General features: G+C 41.2%; 1 protein-coding gene across 1 annotated transcript in view; it reads left to right on the top strand.

The window, feature by feature from the left end:
- LOC121869749 (probable E3 ubiquitin-protein ligase HERC1) overlaps positions 1–24,494 on the top strand; it is a gene marked incomplete in the record, with an annotated part of 301,592 nt that overhangs the window by 205,180 nt on the left and 71,918 nt on the right. The window contains 3 exon segments of the mRNA XM_042371322.1: positions 4,596–4,806; positions 18,214–18,436; positions 22,546–24,397. Coding sequence (XP_042227256.1) covers positions 4,596–4,806; positions 18,214–18,436; positions 22,546–24,397 — 2,286 coding nt within the window.

Genomic DNA, 24,494 nt, shown 5'->3' with positions numbered 1-24,494 from the left:
AACAAACAACAGCGGGCCCAATACACTGCCCTGTGGTACCCCGCTTGTGACAGGCACAGATGACGATTTCATGCCATTAATCACCACACACTGCTTGCGGTCATGTAGAAAGTCTTCTATCCACGCTAGGACATTTCCCCAAATTCCGTACCCTTCCAGTTTGATTTTCAGTCTTTCATGGGGTACACTGTCGAAAGCCTTGGCAAATCTAAGTATATATTTTCGATATTACCACCCCGTTCTAGAATATGGGTCCAAATATCCAATATCTTGAGTAATTGTGTTAAGCAGGAGTGCCCCGGCATAAAACCGTGTTGGCAATCCTTTTCAAGGTTGTTTCTTAGTAGATGATCCATCGTGGCATATCTGATTATACTCTCAAGTACTTTACATATTATACTGGTCAGGCTAACTGGTCTATAGTTATTCGTGGAGTGACGATCGCCCTTCTTGAAGACAGGACTCACATAAGCCATTTTCCAATCACTGGAGACCTTTTGTTCATTGTGGCATTTACAGAACATGATCTTCAGGGGCTCAGCAAGCTCATTGCACAACTCTCTTAGCACTCTAGGATGCACCGAGTCAGGGCCGGGACTCTTACGGACCTTTGGCCTGGACAGTTTATTTCTAATACCCTCTTCTGTGAACACAATGTGGGTCAGTGCTGTGTCGAACCGTCTGTCCTCAAACGCAGGAAGGTTAGTCGCATCCTCTCTTGTAAACACTGAGGAATTGAAGCTGTTCAATGCCTCAGCCTTGTCCTGGTCAGAATCTGTATAATTACCATCTTCAAGCCTCAGGTCTGATACTGCTACTCGCATTTTTAATTTCTACTTTGCATAGCGTTAAAATTCCTTTGGGCTTGACTTGACCTCGCTTGCAACCCAGCCTCTGGAACTCCTTTTCTACATTCTATCTTTGCTTGGTTTCTGGCTCTTGCATACATCCTCCTTTCCTGCGCATCGTTTGACCCAACCCACGTCTTGAATTTCTGGGTTTTCTTCTTAACTTTGTCGACCGCCGCATGGTTCATGTGTAGGGGTCCCCTCGTATTCCTAGAGGCACTGGGTTTGATCTTGGGTATATATTTATCGCTCAAATGGGTCACTTTACTAGTTATGATATTCAGCATAGTGTCTGCATTCTGGTGCCTTTGTGAGTCATGCCAGTGGATACCCCTCATCTCTTCCCTCATCCTGTTGCAATTTCCCTTGTAATATTTGCACCTTGACCTGGCTTTATCTTGAACTAGGTAACAGTTAAATCTGAATGACAACACTACATGGTGAGTGGTGCCAACTGATTGTAGATGTTCCAGTTTGGACACCATACCCTCCTCGTTTGTTATGATGAGGTCTGGTGGCTTGGGTGTTTGTTCCCCTCTGTAATGTGTCGGGTCTCTAGCATGTTGGGACAGAAAATTATCTCTCGGAGTTTCTACAAAAAGAGTAGCAGGGTTATTCAAGTCATTTGGGATGAAGTCGTTTCTCCAGTCGATGTCTCCATAGTTAAAGTCCCCCATGATAAGGAGGTGGCTAGGGTTGAGCATCACTGCATTGTCTATTAAGGCTCTTAAGTTCCTATGATTTAGTGGGCCACAGTTTGGGGATCTGTAGATACACCCGACAACAAGTAAGCCCCTTCCCTTTAATTTGATTTTACAGCACTTGGACTCTTCAAAAACATCCTCTCCCTGTACCCTCACCTGGCTGGCTCTAGGGTCTTGCTTAGCATAGATAACCACACCCCTATTGCAAGTTTCTTGAGAAAGGTTTGTAAATGAGTCATATCCAGCAATACTGAACTCACATTCCTCGGGTCGATTCTCCTGTTCTTGTACAACGGTTCTACAAATCCTACAATATCTGGTTGGTGTACTCTTAGTAGCGTTTCAAACTCCTCTCTCTTATGAAGAAACATGTCAGTATTAGTGTACAGTACATGACGTTCAAGCCAGAATTTGTTTTTGGTAATGTCTCTGCTCTTATTAGTAACACCCCCCCCATTTTTAGAAGCTGCAGCATTTGCTAAGTGCACTGTGTTTTGCAGGGTGTGGTTAGAAATGTCATTGTTTGCATGGCGCTCGCCTCCTCCCGGCTGGTAGGCAGAACTGGAGCCACCTCCCGGGTAGAGTGGGTGGAGGGTGCGCTGCTGTCCCCCGGCCCTGTGTCGGCACACTTGCTTCCACCACCCTCTCCCTGAATATAACCCATGTACACCCATCTCTGTTCCTCCTTGACTCCACCCTCTTCTGCTTCAAGTCCTGCAGGAGCTTCTTGTGCTGTTCCCTCTGCATTACCGTGCGATCTGGGTGAATGAATACACTCCGAAATGCCTCGCTCCTTGCTAAGTTTTTTGCCTGCCGAATTACCTCTCATTTCTCCTCCTCACTCACTAGTGTGATCCTGAGAGGGTGAGGCTTATCCCCCTGCTTTTGTCCCAGCCTCCTCACATCCTGAGGGGTTGATGGCATCTTCAGAACCTCTGTACAAATATTCTTGAACCGCATCTTATGTGTTACCTTACTCTCAGTTCCCTCCGCCTGGCTCTCAGGGACTCCAAAAACTATTACATTGTTCCTGCGGTGGAGACGTTCTCATTGTTCCTCCTCTCCCCTAGCAGTAGGTCCGTTAATTGTCCTTTCTTCGACACACTTCTTCAGAGTCCCTAGTTGCTGTTGAACCTGTTCTGATCCTGCATTACTCTCCGCCACCTCCCGTGGCCCTGCTAATGCCTCAGCATAACTCCTCTTAGCAACCACCTCCATTATATCGGCTACTTCCTCAGTCTTAGCAAGGATGTCTTTCCCAACTTGTTCTAGTTTGGCAACCAGCAAGGCTCCAGCTTCATCTATTTTCGTCCCTAGGGAACTCGTTCCCTTATGGCTTGCAATCGCCTCATTCACCTTTACCATGCAGTCAGGGCAATACCAGCAACAGCCTTCATGCTTTACGGCAGCTTGCATCGTCGTCCTAAACGTTGCATTGGTCAGGCCTGTATCCTCCATATCCGTCATCACTCCGCAGTAATCACATATCATACTCTTCATGGTTGTTGTTGTTGCTGTTGTGGGCAGGGGTGTGCAGACTGTGTATAGATTTACACCTATTTAAAAAAACAACAACAACAACAAACAGTACCTATAGCTGCCCTCTACTGGTCTTAACCTCCCCTGTTGCCTTTAGAGTTGTCTTCTGTTTTTCTTCTCTTATTTTTTCTGTTCACTTCAGTGATTTGTGAGTATCTATGTGCTATCTCCATGTACACTTCCTTTTGCTATGAATAACGGATTTTATATGCCCACTCAGTCCTTTAGAAACACAGAAAAATAAAATACAACTTTCTTTGGGGCGGTAATAGAATGCCTTAAAGGATAGTCAAGCTTGATGATTTTATTTTGATTTTATTTTAACTATTATTTCCTTATACTTTTCCAGTTTTCATTAATGACTATATCTCTTTGTGCTATATCACTGTGTACACTGTATCTCCCTGTGAGTGGTGTATTGTAGTCACAGTTTCAGTCCTTGAGAAAACACACAAACAAAATAAAATTTAAAGTCTGTGGCACCTATAACACGACTTGGTCTCTGCTGGCAGTGGTCCTTAACAGCTTGCTCGCCAGTTTGTTCTTCACTTTAAGTTATTTACAACCTCTTCCACAGTCACTGATGACACTATGAACTTATTTAACTAAAGGCACAACAGTACTACACTCCCTGGTTGGCCTTTATCACAGCCGTGACCACAACTCCGTAATAAAATAAATAAAAGTTTTGTCATATGGCAATGATTTTGTGGTTGTAAGCCTCTTGACCTGGGCTGTATTTATTATGCAATCGAAAAATGTTTTGCAACAGAAATCCTGTAGAGATAATGTGTCTTATTGTTTAAACCTTAAGCCCCGAGTTAGGGTGCTGCTGGCAGTACCCCCTCCCCCCCCTTCACCCGCGGGATTAAATCAAGAAAAAAAATAAACTTTAAAAAAAAAATGGCAGGAAAATAGGCGGATGTTCTGGAACGTCACCCGGGGCCTAAGGGTTGTACTTTGTACAGTAAAGCACAATTAATTATCTAATAATATATATTTACAGAGCCGATCAGTTGAGAAGGTTGGACAGCTACAGCTGGCTGCCTCCGGGCTCCCCCTCGGCTGCTCGCGCTAGTCTGTGACGTCACAACCAATCACAGAGCTTTACACAGTCACGTGACTTTCTAGCAACTTTAACCCTCATTTTTTACACTTTTTGGCTCAATCTATTTTAAAATATCATTACCATAGTGAATTGAAGCGTTTTCTTTACCCATTGACCGTCATCTTACCAAAAAATTCCGACCGACAACTCCTCCATTGTTCCGGCTAACGGGGATATCACTTATACTATTCATCATTAGCTAAGTAGTTTTTTTTAACTGTTGTCATGTTTTTAGAGTATGAAATTGGGGTTTTCTTGTCTTTGGGGGAACTGAACCTTCTTTTTCCCAGATGTTCTGTTAATGAAGATACAAAAATTAAATAAACGAATGTTTTCAGGCACCTAACCCATTCACATAGCTAGAGATACCTGAACTGTATTTCAAAATGTTCTCAGGTGTATCACGAGGTTATGACTGGATGCTTTGGCCTGGAGAGTCTGTGGAACAGCAGTAGCTACTCTCTGGTGCGATCACTGGAAGCCACACACTACCTGGACGGTATCCGGGCAGCCAGCCGGCCCACACAGCAACAGATAGCCACCACTGTTCACATCATTTACCGCCATCTTGTGACATCTTTACTACAGCATGAACAGCCAGATAAAGGTAAGCTTGAATTTGGTGTTTATTAAAATGTAGTCATATACGGCATACCATTAAAATTCCCGGCGGTATGGTTCTCAAAATGGCTGCAAATAGCCTAATCCTCAAATATCATTTGCTGACCGGGGGGGGGGTTACATTTTTAATCGTGTGCAAAGAAATGTATACCCTGTATTCCCTTTATGTGTTTGCCTTTAGGACAATTATTTCTTTTACCTGTATTGTATACTGTATATGTGTGTGTGTACACACACAGACACACACACACACACACACACACACACACACACACACACACACACACACAAACAAATGAATAAATAATAATTTGAAAATCCTCTCGCAAATAATCAGAAACAAGGCAACAAAATGTATCGAAATGTAGAAAAATGTGAGAGTCTACCCTCAAGTGAACTCCATGCTTTTTTACTAAAGTTGAGTTAGTTGGGTTGCCATATGGCAATTTTTTCCATGTAAAAATTACTGTCTCTAGAATGAATGTCTCCCTGTCTCAGCCATGAAAATGCCGGCAACTTTAAAACTACTTACAGACATTCTTGGGTACATCCAGGGTGTCATCCACGAATAATCGAGGACTGCGAATTAAAAATCAGTGAATTGTCAGGGCATGCTGTATAATACTTAATATCTTGATTATTTTTCAGACATTCTAGTAATAATAATAATAATATTATTATTATTAATACAGGTACTCCTCGACTTACGACCACCCGGACATACGACCACCTCAGTCGTATAAAATATTTTTCAAATTACGTATTTTCTAGTACCGAAACGTTTTCGTCCCGTACGACAGTGTGGGCTGGGCCGCCTCGTGGTGTACAGCGTCCACGCCGTAGCCCGCTCAGTTGGTGTTTGGCCGTCATTAGTGTTAGTGATCGCGCTGTGCACTGAAAAAATTTCACGCGACCTAGGCTTCTCTCACTCGATGATATCAACAATTAAAAAATTATTGAGGCCCCGTGTGCATTCAGCTGATTACATTAAAGTAAGTGCACAGTAACACTTTATTCATTTTTCATTGTCGATTACTTTTACTGTACCATGTTTCATTTTAGAATTTCTATGCATTATTTTCGCATTTTCGACTTACGACCTGGTCGTCGGTCCGGAACCCCGTCGTAAGTCGAGGACAGACTGTAATAATAATAATAATAATGCTATTATTCATTGAAATCATCATACATGTTTTCAGATGGTTTATCATGCATATAGACTATACAGGAATGCTTTAAGCGTGTGTATAGACAGTGCACTTATATGGTGTACATACTGTAGACTAGGGAATACAGTACAGTGGTCCCTCGGTTAACGAGCACAATCCGTTCTAGCAGGTTGCTCGTTAACCGAAACCATTGTTTCAATGGGTTTTTGGATAATTGGTTCCAGCTCACCGAAAATTGCCTAAATTCAACAAAAAAGGTAGAATAGTTCACTTACTTTGAGGTGTGTATGTAGAAGGCTCCTGGATGATGATGATGATGTGAATTTGAAGTGGGAGGTGGAGGAGGAGAAGGGAGAAGAGAAGGAAGTGGAGGTGGAGGTGGAGGAGAAGCATTTTACTGCTTCTTGGAAGGTGAGTCACCTTCCATGAAAATGTCAGGAACCTCTGGACTGACAGATTCTCCACCATGAACATCCTCTCTCCTTCTTGAAGTGGAAGGCTGAGGGCTAGCATCATCCACTCTCCTTCTTGAAGTGGAAGGCAGAGGGATAGCATCTTGTTCCCTCTGCCTTTTACTGAAGAAAGTGTCAATTGTGGTCTGTGGGGCATCTCTCCTCCTCACCATTAACTTATGTTTAAAGAAGGAGACCACTGAGTCCTCAACATGGCACAAAGTTATTTCATTTTTTTCCACATCTGGTTGCTTTGAAGCCAGCTCCCTGAACTTCTCCCAGTGGTAAATCACATCTTTCAACTCTTTAGTTGACATATGGTCATCACTTTCAATTTCCTCCTCACCATTGTCAGCCTCTAACATCTCATCCAGTTGCTTCAAGTTATCAGGAGTAAGTTCCTCCTCATGAGACATCACAAGCTCTTCGACATCATCCTCTTCCACTTCAAGGCCCAATGACTGACCAATGGACACAATCTCCTGGTCCAACTCTGTTTCTTCCTCAAATCCCTCAAAATCATGGACTACTGATGGCTTTCCATGAAGAATTGAGGGATCTAGTGGAGACTTCTTGCCATGATGACACAATCAATTTTACAGCCTCCAGGATGTTGAATTGTGTCTTCCAGAACTGTTTCAGTGTTAGTTCAGGATCAGTGGAAGTTGCCTGATGACACCTCCTAAACATTTTCTTCATGTACATCTTCTTGAAGTTGCTGATCACATTCTGGTCCATTGGCTGTATGATTGATGTAGTGTTTGGAGGCAAAAACAACACTTTCACAAAGTCAAATTGATACTCCAAATTGCTGGCAAGGTCAGGGTCATGACCAGGAGCATTATCCATGAGGAGAAGAACCTTTAAAGGGAGTTTATTGGTGGTTAGGTAGCTCTTGACCAAAGGGCAAAACACATCAACAGCCCATTCATTAAAGAGTTGTCTTGTCACCCATGCCTTACGGTTGGACTTCCAATAAACTCCAAGCTTTGTTCTTACCACTTTCTGTTGCTTGAACACCCTGGGGTTTTCAGAGTGGTAGACAAGCATAGGCTTCAGTCGGAAATCCCCTGAAGCATTGGCACCAAGCAATAGAGTGAGACGGTCTTTCATGGGTTTATGCCCAGGTAAAGAGGCTTCATCTCTGGTGATGAATGTTCTTTTGGGCATCTTTTTCCAGAACAGCCCAGTTTCGTCCACATTGAACACTTGCTGTGGAAGATAATTTTCTTCTTCCATCAGTTCTTTAAATTCCACTAAAAACTTTGCTGTCCCTTCCTTATCAGCACCAGCAGCCTCACCATGCCTAACAACACTGAAAATGTCACTTCTTTTCTTAAATTTTTCGAACCAGCCTTTGCTGGCCCGAAAATCTTCAAATTCTGTGCCTGAAGAACCAGGTTGATCTGTCTTTAAAAGTTCATAAATCTCCCTGGCTCTTTCACAAATGAATTCAGTAGAAACTGAATCACCTTTCATCTGTTTTTCCTTAATCCAGATGAGAAGTAACCTCTCAGTTTCTGCAATTAGTGATCTACTTTTAAACACTGGTAGATTTGTCTCTCACTTTCACTTCTTTAAATTTGTCTTTCTCTGCAAGAATTGTCGACACAGTTGATGTCGACATGCCATATTTTTGCATAGCGCATTTGTTCTAATGCCTTGTTCATGTTTTTTTTATAATTTCCTGCTTGGTTTGGATTGAAATCGCTTTTCTTGATCTCTTAGGCCCCATGCTGGATTCAAACAATGTCACCACGTGATCTTTTAGGTATAAACTTGCTGTAAGTAAAGAATATTTTCTTTAAAATAACACTGCACTGCGCTATATATTGTCAACATGTAAAATAAATTTCAAAATGACCAATAATTTGCTTGGAAACACAGAAAAAAAGCATTTAGCTGAAGAGAGTCTCAAGCAAGATGTTACCTTCACTGAAAACAGAGAGAGACTAACGCTTGTTTGCTGTGTTAAGAGGCTGGATGGCGCGCATAAAACTAGTCACTTTACCTTCAATTATGTTCAATAATTGTTAAAATGACTAAAAAATTTAATATTAAATGTTTAAAATTATTGAATAGTATAAACTTCTTGATATTTACTAAAGTAGTAAGGAATTTAAGCCCTAGAACTGATTAATGTATTGGCGGACTGATACTAAAGCTGGTGGACCGCTAAGTGCAAGCCAAAACTTGTTGAGGTCGGCTCGTAAGAAACTCGTTAACCGAGGGATTGCTCGTTAACCGAAGTTAAGAATCTTATGGGAGGTAACTCGTTAACCGAAATCTCGTGAACCGAGGCGCTCATTAACCCAGGGATCACTGTATACAGTTTCTTATGTGTCAAGACAGTGCAGGCATACAGTAATGGTAAACTCTTATAAATGACCATTACCCAATAAACTAAATTACAATCCTTATAAAGTTTGTATTACCACAGTAGTACACTATATTCTATCAATCAGAGTACCGTCCCCATATCTGGGGATTGATGACCACATTGCTACACTATAAACACTCTCGGGCTGTTCTTACCAATCCTCTAAGATTTTGTATCTTTCTGTGAACCCAGTGTTTAATTTATCCCAGACTCTGCCTTCTCCTGGCCCTCCCACCCTCAACTTTGCCCAATAATATTTCTGTTATTATTCCCTCATCCCCAATTATATGACCAAAGTATCTACGGTAATCCCTCGAAAGCCCGGACCCCTTAAATCCATATTTCGGATAGTCCGGACCCTTTCTGATTGAGAAACATTTGTCCAAACCCTTCAATATTTGACTTTTGAAATTCCTGCCACACGCGGTCATCTGAAATTGCCGCCAGCCAGCAATCCCTTGTCCTCTTCCCTTTTCTTGGACCCTTGAGTGAGTAGTTTATTCCCCACTCTTACAATGGACTCGTCCATAATGCTGCACTGTGATTGGTTAGCTTTACATTCAACACACATTCAGCCACAGAAAAATGGGAAGATTTTAGGTAAAATATATCAAACAATGGTAATGATAGTCCTCCTAGGAAGAGAGCGAAAGACAAGCGTGTATTATATGACACACACACACACGTACACACACACGTACACACACACATGCACACACACATACACATACTCTCGTACACACACACACACACACACACACACACACACACACACACACACACACACCTACCTATATCTGATGTTGTCCATCTGTCTTCATTATCTTAGTCAAATTACAAATTGTATTATTTAGTATGTTATATTATTAATAATGAAAGATACACCATAAGAGGCTGATCATATGAGAATATAATGAATAAATCAAAACAAATGTGAAAGTGGCAAGGCCAGTCCCACCATCAGGGAAGAGATTACCTTCTGGTTCAGTTTGTCCTTTTATTTGAGGTCAAATAACCAATTATATATTGTGTTTCCTTCTATTATTTAATACAGTATGTTATATTATTTATGATGAACATACACCATAATAGGCAGATCATACAAGGTTGAAAAATCAGGCGCATTTTCTGAAGAAAAAAAATCAGATACACACTCCAAATCTCTGTTCTGGATTTAGAAATAAATTTTCAGGGAGTACCGAGAGATTGCATTATGCTCCAATCCATTCTCACGTGCCAGGCGCGTGGGTGGCCTAACTGCTTGGATTGCTTAGTTTATATTCTGCTGCCATTGTTCCCTTGCTAGCTGCTGTTTTTGTGTACAATTTATATTTTGCAGTACTGTACATTTCTTTACCAGATCAAAATCAGCCAATAATACAGTGTAAAAACAGTGCTAAGATGTAAAAAGTGATTACAGTTACATATACTGTACGGTACATTCAGGAAGTGGGAAACACTGGAGCACCTTAAATTTTGTCTTCAGGTCATGAGACCCATTAATCCCCCACCCCAAGAATGGGTGACCTGACATTGCATCAGGTCAGGTCAGTTACTTGACCCACTAATCCCCCCCACCCCCACCTCCATCACAAGTGTTAAGACGTATTATGTATTACATTCAGCTGAGTGGACAGTGTCTGCCTACTCTAGGTTCACGATGACAACATAATATATAATCGCCCCATAAGGAGATTAACATGTCACGTCAACTCGACAAATTTATTTCGGTCAAACCTGTCAAATACGAATGATCAATTTACAAGAGGGAACTGAAGGTTCAGTGGCATATGTGAATACATTTTCTTGATATTTGCACACAAATAATTACATTATCTTAATTCAGGTTGTACCTCTCTAGTCCGGCATTCTGTGGTCCGGAAACTCCCGTGGTCCGGAACGATTTTAGTTTGTCCAATAGGTAGATAGGCAGCTTTTTTTTTTTTATAACTTATCTGAATTATTATTATTATTACAGGAGTATTAAATTTTTGCTCCTCACACCCCAATGTGGGTCAGTGACCTATGCCCGGGTGGGCTAATCCCCTTAAAAAAAAAAAACAAAGCCACGGGAAATTAATGTGTGTTTACATCCGGCAGTTCGGCTGCTCTCCCTCTCTCTCTCTCTGCTTGTCTATACAGAGTACAACATTTAACCCTTCAATATATATGAGCAGTAAATAAGTGTTGCTTTCATATTCTTATGTAGAGTAATCACGATATGTTTTCACATGTGCGCACTTACATACGCGCAGTCTCACTTTTTTTACCATTAATGGTTAGCTACTTATATTGTTCCATTTATTAACATTAAATAACATTACAGGTACTTCAAACAACCATATTCCTTTTTTTACATTCATTTTACTACAGCCAGAATCAGGGTCTTATTTTCTTCAGTTTTATATGTAGAACCAATCAGTCACTGGTTTCGTAAGCTTTAACATAAACAATGCCGGCAGCCGTCTCGTCTCCTCTAATATTCCACGTATTATTAATAAATTGTATTGTTAATTTTGCACACACACATTAATTCAATAAAAACAAATTCAGAAACATTAATTAAAATATATATGAACAGTAAATAAGTGTTGCTTTCATATTCTTATGTAAAGTAATGACGATATGCTTTCACGTGTGCGCACTTACATATGCGAGCTCTCTTTTTTTCTTTACCATTATCGTTCGCTACTTCTATTGTTCCATTTATTAACATTAAATAACATTGCTTAAAACAACCATATTAATTTTACTACAGCTACAACCAGGGTCTTATTTTCTTCAGTTTTATATGTAGAACCAGTCAGTCACTGGTTTTGTAATCAACGAAAACAATGCTGTCTCATTTCCTTATGTGTTTTAATTTTCTACGTATTATTAATGATTTGTATTGCTCATTTTGCACACATAAACATTAATTCAATAAAAAAGACATTCAGTAATAAACAATAATGAATCTTTTGTACATAAGAGAAATGACACTGTTTACACGATTATGCACGTCGTCTGCACGTTGGCGGGCCGTTCAAACCCGTCGAAATTCAAGTTTCTGCCGTCAAAATTTTTATTTATTTATTTTTTTGTGTTCCAATAAAATATGTTAAGAATTAAAAACTCGCAAAATTTGAGAAGCTATTATACGACATTTAACCCTTCAATATGTCTTCAAAGAGACCATGATGCAGAGAAAGTGGTGCTAGTGCTTCCAAGCATAAGCACAAGTCACTATCTATCCAGGAAAAGGGTGAATTTCCATGGTCCGGCAATTTCCATGGTCCGGCACCGGTCAGGTCCCGAGGTTGCGGGACTAGAGAGGTACAACCTGTCGTAACAATATAAGCTGCATATAATCAGAAGTTGTTCAATTAATATTCTTCATGTCCACAATGAAACACAACAGGTTTACGAGTACGTGTTGCAGGTCTGGCTCAGAACAGAAAGCCTCGGTGTGTTTAGGGCGATCAGTTGAGAGGTACAGGTGGTTATATGTTAGCCTCTCAGGACCCGGGTAGATACATGAAGCTGATTCAGTATAGTCTACCCTCTGGCTTCATTATACTATAGTAGGACTGAGTCAGCGCCTGTTCACTTGGTACAACAAACAACACTCCTATCACCACCCCCATACTGGCCACTGCCTAACGAAGCGATAAATATCGTCCAGGGTACACGACAACATTTTTCTAATTACTCTTATCGTTCTCCAATGATTACCGCTATCCAGCTGTAAAAACATATGTTGGTGTGTCCAGTATATACTGTATAGAAAGTAGTATACATTATAATGATTACAATATTAAAAATATACTGTACATGTACAGTGGTGTTTGCATAAATAAATACAGCTCCATGCAAGATGCGTTGTTTAGACTCTGGAAAATTTTTCTGTGAAGAGTGAAAAGATTCACTGTCTTGGCTGTGACTCACAGCTCCATTCATGGCTGTATCATATAGATCTTTATGTTTTTTAAATATATTTATTTAACCAAACTCTTAGGTAGTAGGCAGCTATCAAACAGGGAGGTACTACCTCCTGGAAAGATGTTGGAAGCATAATGTGTTGTCTAATGGTAGACCCTGCTGCCATATGGCATCACAAAAATTGTGACCAAGTCCCAGGTTGCTGATCTGACTTTCTGCCTCATTTACACACAGTTGCAGGGTCTCAATTGTTTCTCTAACTATTGACAACACAACATACAGATATTGTTTCTCACGTTTGATATTTTTTGTATATCTTTATGGTTCTTTATTATTATATTATTATTATTATTATTATTTTATTATTATTATTATTATTATTATTATTATTATTATTATTATTATTATTATTATTATTATTATATTATTATTATTATTATTATTATTATTATTATTATTACTGTATTATTATAAAATATTATTATTATTATTATTATTATTATTATTATTATTATTATTATTATTATTATTATTATTATTATTATTATTATTATTATTATTATTATTATTATTATCATCATCATCATCACCACCACCACCACCATCACCACCACCTTTTCACCCCCCAGGCCCCGATGTGGGTCAGTAACCTGTGCCTGTGTGGGCTAATCCCTGTAAAAAAAATAAAAAAATAAGAAATAAATAAGTAAATAAATAAATCAGGATTGTTCTAGTAAAAATCGAGTGTCTACCTTAATTAGAACTGATGTTACAGACTCCTGTACAAACATTTATTCCTTTTTTTATAAGGAATGGAGTCCCCATCATTATATCATGTCAAAATATTTTGTTTAAGAATTGATTAATTGTGGTAAACACTTCCCTGGTGACATAACAACTTGTGTCATATGTCACTGAATTAAAATAATAACTTTAAAGACTAGAATCAAATATTGCATAATAAAAGACAGAGTAATAAATAACATAGAACTTTCAAAAAGCCATTTAAACATTAATAGATAAAACTCAAAGCTTGTGTAGAAGGTCGGCTTCCTCCACGGAGGAGAGTACGTCCCCCCTAAGCACCAGGAGGAAGACAAAGAAGACTCACAACCTCCCTTACTCTGAAGCTGAAAGGTCGTGAGAGGCTGAGTGTAGTGTGGGGACATAATCTCGTCAACTATACAAGTGTTGGTTACAGATTGTGGAGGCAAAACCAACACTGAACCTGGAGATACTGACATCTAAGATCAAGGGCTGGGTCATCAGCGTCAACTAGTAGACTTGGAATTGATAAAGACCTGAAGACCCTAAAAGTGCGATGGATGGTAAATTTCCCTGCAATCCAAAATTGTGAAACTCCTTAAGGATGCTGAATCTGTAAGCTGTGTCGTATGCTTTCTCTGGGTCGAAAAAATGCAGATGAGATCCTGGCAACAAGTCAGATTGATATGGTCAAAGGGCATTCTTCACCAGGTAGTATACTAATCGTGACTTGACCAACCATCTTTTCAAACAGCTTGCAGATACAGGAGGTCAGAGCTATGGGGCGATAATCTAGCGGGTGAAGACCCTCTCCTCCAGTTTTCTTGAAAGGCACGACATTAGCCTCCTGCCATGAGGACAGGAAGGACCAGTTCCTGTTATATTGCTCTAATAGAAAGGTCTGTACCTCAACCTAAAGTGATGAAGCATTGAAAATGGGATATCATCAGGCCTTGTTGATGTATCCCCAGTAAGTGAAAGGGCAGTTCACATTTCTTTCATTAAGAACATGATGTGTGTCTGACCACGTCCCACTCCATAATCCAGGGCCCATTACTCCTTTACTCTACACTCCTGTGTAAACTCTGAGGATTGAGCTGTCATAGAAGACACACCTTCAAATGTTGTGGCAAAAAGTTCAGCAACTTGAGGGGCGGCAACTGAGCTGCCATCATTAGCCCTGAGAGCTGGGGGAGGATTAGATAAAAACTTGCCTGATATTTTCTTCACACATTTCCATACCTGTGACAAGGGAGTTTTTACATTTACAGAGGAGACAAAAGAGAAAAAAGACTGGTGATGGGCATTCTTTAATATTTGACGAGCTTGGGTTCTGGCCCGTTTGTATTCCACATGATAAAATCCTGTCCTATGATGCATGTAGTAGTCATAAGCTCTGTGCTGCTCAATAACTGCCTGTCTGCACTCCTGCGACCAGCAAGGAACAGATCATTGAGCCACACGACCAGAGGTGTGAGGAATGGAACAGTGACCAACCCGTTGGTGGAGGTTGGCAAAGTATTCAATTGCTTCATCTACAGAGGGAAATTCTTCAAAGCAACTGTCTACCTTGCAAGTTCCTTGAACAAATCCCAGTTCACCTTATCTAATTGCCAACGGGAACCTTATGGTGTCGGGAGAACCTCCGGGGAAGAAGAAATAATAGCAAGCATTGGTCACTTCCTCTGAGGTCGTCTGTTACTCTCCACTCAACGTCCAGTAGAGAGTCTACTGAGCACAATTCGAGATCTATGGCTGTAATCGTGTTGGTCTGGACATGACAGTGGGTGATATCACCAGTATTTAATATACCCAGGTCCATTTCTTCGATGATCAAAACTAACATGTCACTCCTTGTTTTGTTTAAGGATCTCTTATTGGGAACATCTTGTAGAGAATTTATCAGGATCATTATGGTATCAGTTTCATTTGTCTAACACATTTACACAGATGCTGAAAATATATGTTTATACAGTACAGTTTTTCATCAGCCATAGGCATTTTCGCTCGTGCGTGTAGTCTAGATGTAATGGGAGGGTGTTTGTCCGTGCGAGACGAGATGCACAGTTTAGACTCTCAAAAACCTTTCCCCAGCACCCAGAAACATTCTGGGGATGTCGGCTAATGTCCTTTTGTGCAAGATGTATAATTTAGACTCTCAGAATTTTTTCCCAGTAACCGGAAAAACTCCAGGGATATGGGATTTTTTCATGTTTGAGAGAGTCCTCTAGTTATCCCGATATCTCTCATTCCCAGAAAATCTCTGCACCAATTGTTCCGGCTAATGGGGATATCACATATTTTATATAAAATATTTAATTTTTAATGAACTCTTGACCACACTAAGACCACAAGTGTCACCATTGACCACACTAAGACCAGGAGTGTCACCATTGACCACACTAAGACCAGGAGTGTCACCATTGACCACACTAAAAGACCAGGAGTGTCACCATTGACCACACTAAGACCAGAAGTGTCACCATTGACCACACTAAAAGACCAGGAGTGTCACTATTGACCACACTAAGACCAGGAGTGTCACTATTGACCACACTAAGACCAGAAGTGTCACCATTGACCACACTAAGACCAGAAGTGTCACCATTAACACACTGGGACTAGAAGTGTCACCCAGTGAGCCACACTAGGACTAGAAGTATACCATTGACCACACTAAAGCCAGGAGTGTCACCGTGATACAAGACCAGGAGTGTCACCATTGACCACACTAAGACCAGGAGTGTCACCATTGACCACACTAAGGCCAGGAATTGTGCCATTGACCACACCAAGACCGAGTGTCACCATTGACCACACTAAGACCAGGAGTGTCAACATTGACCACGCTAAGACCAGGAGTGTCTGCATTGACCACACTAAGACTAGAAGTGTCACCGTGGCCACACTAAGACATGAGTGCACTAATGACCCACACTAAAGGCCATGAGTGTCACTAATGACCCACACTAAGACAGGTGTCACTGTAAGCCCACACTAAGACCAGGGAAGTGTCACCATTGACCACACTAAGACTAGAAGTGTCACCATTGACCACACTAAGACCAGGAGTGTCACCATTGACCACACTAAGACCAGGAGTGTCACCATTGACCACACTAGGACTAGAAGTGTCACCATTGACCACACTAAGACCAGGAGTGTCACCATTGACCACACTAGGACTAGAAGTGTCACCATTGACCACACTAAGACTAGAAGTGTCACTATTGACCACACTAAGACCAGGAGTGTCACTATTGACCACACTACGACCAGGAGTGTCACCATTGACCACACTAAGACCAGGAGTGTCACCATTGACCACACTAGGACTAGAAGTGTCACCATTGACCACACTAGGACTAGAAGTGTCACCATTGACCACACTAAGACTAGAAGTGTCACCAATGACCACACTAAGACTAAAAGTGTCATTGACCACATTGACCACACTAAGACCAGGAGTGTCACCATTGACCACACTAGGACTAGAAGTGTCACCATTGACCACACTAAGACTAGAAGTGTCACCATTGACCACACTAAGACCAGGAGTGTCACCATTGACCACACTAAGACCAGGAGTGTCACCATTGACCACACTAAGACACTAAGAAGAGTGTCACCATTGACCACACTAAGACTAAAAGTGTCACCATTGACCACACTAAGACTAGAAGTGTCACACTATTGACCACACTAAGACCAGGAGTGTCACTATTGACCACACTAAGACCAGGAGTGTCACCATTGACCACACTAAGACCAGGAGTGTCACCATTGACCACACTAAGACCTAAAAGTGTCACCATTGACTACATTAAGACTAAAAGTGTCACCATTGACCACACTAGAGTGTCACCAGGAGTGTCACTATTGACCACACTAAGACCAGGAGTGTCACTATTGACCACACTAAGACCAGGAGTGTCACTATTGACCACACTAAGCCCAGGAGTGTCACTATTGACCACACTAAGCCCAGGAGTGTCACTATTGACCACACTAAGACCAGGAGTGTCACTATTGACCACACTAAGACCAGGAGTGTCACCATTGACCACACTAAGACCAGGAGTGTCATTATTAACCACACTAAGACTAGAAGTGTCACCATTGACCACACTAAGACCAGGAGTGTTACCATTGACCACACTAAGACTAGAAGTGTCACCATTTACCACACTAAGACCAGGAGTGTCGCCATTGACCCCACTAAGACTAGGAGTGTCACTATTGACCACACTAAGACCAGGAGTGTCAATATTGACCACACTAAGACCAGGAGTGTCACTATTGACCACACTAAGACCAGGAGTGTCACTATTGACCACACTAAGACCAGGAGTGTCACTATTGACCACACTAAGACCAGGAGTGTCACTATTGACCACACTAAGACCAGGAGTGTCACCATTTACCACACTAAGACCACGAGTGTCACCATTGACCACACTAAGACTAGGAGTGTCACTATTGACCACACTAAGACCAGGAGTGTCACTATTGACCACACTAAGACCAGGAATGACAATATCGACCACACTAAGACCAGAAGTGTCACTATTGACCACACTAAGACCAGGAGTGTCACTATTGACCACACTAAGACCAGGAGTGTCACTATTGACCACACTAAGACCAGGAGTGTCACTATTGACCACACTAAGTGTTGATACTAACATTTTCATCTCACCCAACAGGACTTCGGGAACGCCTGTGTCTGCTGACCATATTTGCTCTGAGTGTGCGGTATGAAGCTTCTGATCTGAGCCTGGCTGTGTCAAGTGGCCTTCTTGATGCCTTAGTGAGGATGTGTTGCCCTTATGATCCCCCCACCCTGCGCCACACTCCACACCCCTCCCCGTCAGATCTTCTGCCTCATGCAGCTCACACACTCTTTCAGATACTTACTATTTTAACAGGGTAAGTGTGAAGGTTTACAGGGTATTTTAACTACTTCTGATAAGATCTTATTTCTGTGTTGCATAAGTTGGTGAGACAACTGACAGACATAATAATTTAGGTTGCTGCAAAATTAAAAATTCACATTAAAAGTCATGGAATTACCTGAAGTTGCTGTATGTAAGTACAGTACAGTACAGTACATTTTAAGTACTTATTAAATATTGCCATTGTAGTATTAGTTAAAGTTACAAAAAAACAGCATAAATTGTCTGAATTTGTTCTATACTTGTACATAATCCTTTTAAGAAGATCTCTTGAATTTAAGTTTAAATGTGTCACTCGTAATTGTTTGTTTGAGTTTTATGTTAAGTTCATCCTCTCAACTGATGGAAGATATAAATGTAAAAGACTAAATTATGAACTCCATTTTATGAGTATGGGGAAGACTCACTGGTGAACCCTTGTGGCAGTGAGCTTCATCTGTTTTAGTACAGAACACAACATCTAGGCGGACGAGGCCTGACAGTGTTTTCTGCTGTAAACATTATTTATCGCCCAGTTGACTCAGTCTCTCTTATTAGTACTACTTGAGGTTCCAGGTGGTCTGTGGTCCCCAAACCTAGTTGCCTAAATTTTGAAGTGTGAGTAACTTAAACAGTTGTGGTCACCTTATGCCTACCAGTATATATTACGATAAGAAGCAATAAATAGTTGTTCTACATCTAGAAAATCATAGTTTTTAAATACAGTTCAGTAGTCTTATAAACCACCGTATCAATTATAAACATCAAAGTTTTTATCCCGGGGTGACCCTCTAAACCAGTGGTTCTTAACCTTTTTTGAGTCACGGACCCCTTTGGGAATTTGATGAAAGCTATGGTCCCCCTCCCTAGAAAAATGCACATAAGCACAACTGTACATGCAATGAATATTCTTTATTTTATTGAAAATTCATTGCCTCATACAGTGTATGACATACACAAAGTATGAATAAAGTAAACAATCTTAACAAATAATTATGTTTCACACTTTTTTATGCAAAAATTAATGGCCACTCCATACAAAAATGAAATACAATGATCTTGTGCAAATTAAGCAAAACAAAACTTTAATTCTGCTCAAAAGTTCATTTCAATGAGAAGGTTGTTGTTATTTGGCTTGAATATAAATGTTAAATTTTTATCTGACCTTCAAGGACCCCCTGAAGCCCATCCATGGACCCCTGCTCTAAACCCTCCTGCAACAGAAGGATCTTCCTGCCATGTTGTGTTGTGGTCTCAGTCTTTACACATTTTATGGTCACCACAAACACTCTTTAGTACAGCCAGTACTGGGAATCATGTTAGGGGTTGAAGCCCACCCAGTAGTCCAGGAGCCTCGGTCTCTCTCAGCCATAAAAGGAAGTTATCTGCAAACCTTCTTACTTCTTGCCAGTTTCCAGTCCCTTGAAGTTATTAGGAGGGAACAGCTCACTTACTTCTCACAGTGAGTGAATTGGAAGAACAGACTCACCTTACAATTTCTTACAGAAGTCTTGGATCAACTTTCCTCTGTAATGGTCATTATTTTATTGGTTTAATTGTACGCGAAGGTTGAGCGAGTTAACCAGTGATCCCTGTGTTACCTCATACCAGTGATGGATAAGTCAAGTTCCCTCTAGATATTTAATGGTACAGTAAGTCCTTGATAATATATGAGGTCTCCAGGATGATGTCACATAATTTTGAAATTAAACAATTAATTATTGTACTGTATAATTAATATCCTCATTAACCAGAATTTTTCATCCTTGGAACTTTCCATTATCTGGAAAATAAAATTTTAGCATTCCCAAAACTTCTGAGCATTTGCATCACATGCTGACAAGTGCCGGGTGCATGGATGGGTAGGCTCAGAATGCTCGTGAGCTACAATTGGCTACTGCTGTCATGTAACTGCATGGGATGCCTATGATTGACTGCTGTATCTCACAGCCTATGTCCTCTAACTCTTGCATCATGAGTCTCTTAGTTCATTGTTTGCTGCCATTTTACAAGCTTGTTCACTCACCCACTGCTGCTTTCACATATGATCTGTGTTGTGCAGTACTATGCATTACTGTACCAGCATATAATCAGCCAAGAATACTGTTAAAGAAGTATTATGACATAAAAAGTAATTACAGCTATGTATACTGTGCTGTACATTTAGTAAGTGTGAAAGTACTGTATCACAGTAGGCTAGTGTGTGGAGAGTGTATGTACAGAGTACAGTGCATGTACAATCCCTCCTTCATGAACCGGGAGGAAAGTTTCAGCTAGCAATACCTGCTACAGGAGACGGTACAGGACAAAGGCAGGTCATCCTGTATCATCCTATCACCATTTGTCCTGCCTGCATCACAAGCCCAAGATGACAGTATCTGCTGGTGAGCACAGTATAGTGTATACAGTAGTATAGTATATTTTGTTTATTTACAATATATTGTACATATACAATACTGTTTGCAGTTAAACTTCTGCAACAACAGTACACCTAGCCAGATGTATAATTTGGCCCTTGTATTGGGGTGATTCCTAGGACCATTGGGGTTAGCTCTAGGCGTGGGGCCAGGGTGGCATTCCATTATGGGGGGCAGGGAGCCAGCACCCTCTTCCCCATGGGGGCAGATTCGCTATTTCTGTTATTTTTCATCTTAGAAGGCTGATTTTGGGCTCAAATAACTCGGAGTACAATGTATGACAACTTTGAAGGAAAGAAGTGATGTTTGGGCTCTATATGTATCACAAACACATTGTTCAATGCAAGGCAGACCTACCAGTAGACAAGAACATTTCCCTGAGACGAGACGAGACAGTCTTTGTTGTTACAGTACAGGTCATGAACCTGTACTGGTGCACATTTCTTGTCAAGCATTAAAAGTCCCTCTACAGCCTTTATCCAGCCTTGCTGGCGTTCAGTATAATATTAATTACTGCAGCCCCCTCACCTGGGTGTTGATGAGTCAACTGACAAGTCATAAACAACATTATCATGCACATTGTTACTTATCTCTGTTGTTATTATTATACCCATCAGTATATTTCTTCAACAGTCAGGTCTACTTACCAGGTCTCCTTCACTTTCACCCGAGGCAAAATAATCACTTGCCTGACAGGCTACTGATTTTTGTTTAATCTGACTCACTCTAAGGATTTTTTACTTGCCACAGGTGAGTGGGCCAGTATGATTGGCACTCCTGGGTGGTGGTGGTGCTAACTCATTGAGCTTTATTGCCTTCGTCTTCCCTTCTGTACTTAATGGCTTCACGTACATGAGTTGTGTAATTTATGCTGACCTATACATGAGAGAGTAATCCTAAAATCCCTGTTTATCCTCAGTGTGGATCAGGTGCTTCAGGTCCTTCTGACTTCCTTTGTCTTTACTATCTTTTTAACCAAAAACTGTGGATCCCAGAGTGTTTGTGTTGGTGACGTCTCTCAGCTTTCAACCCAAGGGACTACCAAGGTTTCCCAGTTGCATCTTTGAGAGCCAGTCTTGTCTTGAGACACATTGATTCTTTGTTCACAGTCAATTTTAAAATATAAAATAGTTTCAGTTGCACAAGTAAGGGGTGCAGGGAACCTCTTGTGAAAATATACACTTATTGACCCCACATGAAATGTCCAATCCATGTTATGTTATAAAATGGAATTTTAGGATCAATCCTTAATGTTTAATGCTCTGCTCCTTCATCCTGCAGGAGTTAACCTCAGTATTAGGGCCTGCTCACACTGAAGCCATAAGTGGACAAATTCTGATGCAAATTATTCGGACAATATGTGACGCCGCGGTGGGTGATATATGATATTGTCAGCTTAGCTAATACCCGTTATACGACTTGGTGTCTTCTAGGGAGAGGGAAACTGTCTTCCCTCTAAGATAAAATTTGAAAGATTCAAATTAGATGTGATTAGAATATACTGTGAGATGTGTTGTTAACTTGACTCACTCATTCTGACAATTGGCATCAGATTTTGTCCATTCCAGCCTCAGTGTGAGCAGGCTCTTTTACATTTTGCTCATGAATCTTCAGTTATTTCTTCAGTATTGTTCATCATTACAAATCATTCAAATGAATGTAATAGACAATGCATTGTGTGTTACAGGTATTATGCAGAAGACATCAGTGAGTCAGTCCTCTCTCAGGTTATGAATCTTTTACACCTACAAGTTGAGGACCTGGTCAACCACATCATTAAGGCAAATGAATTTACATGGAAGAACTTGATGCAGCAAGACGTCACTCTTCCCGATGAAAAGACCACAGAGTTTAAAGGAGCGGAGACCGACGAGACGGAGAGGAAAGTTATGGATATAAGTGATGTGGGTGAAAAAGATAAGAAAGCAGGTCAGAGGAAATTAGAATTACGTCTTACTGGGCTCAATGCTGACCAGAACAGTAACGTTGCCGATGCTCGCAAAAGGCGACATTTGGAAGTGACTTTGGGCAATCTTCTCGTGTTTGTGAGGCGGCTGTGTGTGAACCAGCGGGTGAGAGTCCTCGTGGGTCGTCAGCCGTGGGTCCGCCTTCTGCTGCTGGTGACCGGAGAGCAGGCTGAATCTCACCTTCCTCAGGTCATTAGTGTAAGAACTCGAGTGCTAGCATTGACTCTACTGGGTGCAACATTACCATATTCCGATCTTGACCTAGAGGCTCGGGAACAGGTTGTAAGACAGCTGTTCATGCAGCTGGCAGCTAATATGTGGGTTATACCATCTGCTCAAGCCCACCTTAAGGCAAGCCAATTGCTGACTGAACTGCAGAGACATCTTGTAAGACTGTCCAGTCCAGAATTGATGGATGAACAATCAAGACCAGATTCTCCTGATGACAGTCTGCCAGTTCAAGAAGTAGGCTTTGATCCTGACAAGTCTGTTTGTTGCTCAGTGGAGGGAGGACACACCTTAGTTCATATCCCAGGTGGACGTGGCTATGGTCTAGGGTCCACTCCCATTACCTCGGGCTGTTATCAGTGGAAATTTCTCATTGTCAAAGAGAACCGGGGTAATGAAGGAACGTGTGTTGGTGTCTCAAAATATCCAGTTCGCGATTACAGCCACAGGACTTCCTCGGACATGTGGCTTTATAGAGCCTACTCGGGAAATCTGTACCACAATGGGGAACTAAGTGTGTCCTTACCAGGTTTTACACAAGGGGATTACATCACAGTGGTGCTGGATATGGAGGCCAGAACTCTCAGCTTTGGCAAGAACGGAGAAGAACCACGGCTTGCATTTGAAAATATTGATGCCCCGGAGCTTTATCCATGTGTCATGTTCTATAGCACAAACCCTGGTGAGAAAGTAAAGATGGTGGACATGCAAGTTAGAGGTTCACCACGAGACCTTGATCCCGGGGACCCGCTGTGTGCCCCTCAAGCTGCCGTCTTAGCAGAAGCCCACATTGCTCTACTCCGGCAGCTCCACGAAGCCTCAGTTTGGACGCAACAGGTTAACGATTGTATAATTGAACGTCTTAATCAGACAAAAGAACTCATACCGCAGCCAAAAGATCTTCACGAAAGTATCGAAACAGCTTCTAAAAGTGAATCGGAAACTGAAGAAGTTACTTCTGAATATGAACCTTCCACAGATGATGGTAACGAAGGGCACGTCCTGACACTAGATGAAAGACTTGAACAAGAAGAGAGGGCAAAGAAGAAATTTGGATCATGTTCTGACGATGACGACAGAAACAACCAAAGAACAGACAAAAACCTGGAACAAGATCGTGACCTCTTGGATGGAAGGACGGGCACTGCTAAAGGGAAATTATGTAAACAAAACCTTGTTTATGAGATGAACTTGGAACAGCTCTGTAAAGAAGTATATCCCGCTCTTGCCATGATCGGTGGCGTAGACAGTGGGTTACGTGTAGGGAGTCAGTGTATCCAGAAGGGGACAGGAAGAAGAGCCATGGTGTTGGGAGCATTGCGTCAAGGTCACCCTGCAGTTAAGGTACCGTATGTCTCTTTTGTTTACCTCTTGTCTCTTTATAATCATAGTTACTCTATCAGAGCTGGAGGCTGAGGAATGATTGTAATGCATCCAACTA

The sequence above is a fragment of the Homarus americanus genome, unplaced genomic scaffold, assembly GCF_018991925.1.
Source record: "Homarus americanus isolate GMGI-L3 unplaced genomic scaffold, GMGI_Hamer_2.0 scaffold23578, whole genome shotgun sequence".
Taxonomy (NCBI): domain Eukaryota; kingdom Metazoa; phylum Arthropoda; class Malacostraca; order Decapoda; family Nephropidae; genus Homarus; species Homarus americanus.
The sequence above is the reverse complement of the archived record's forward strand: the minus strand, read 5'-3'. Positions and strand labels throughout refer to the sequence as shown.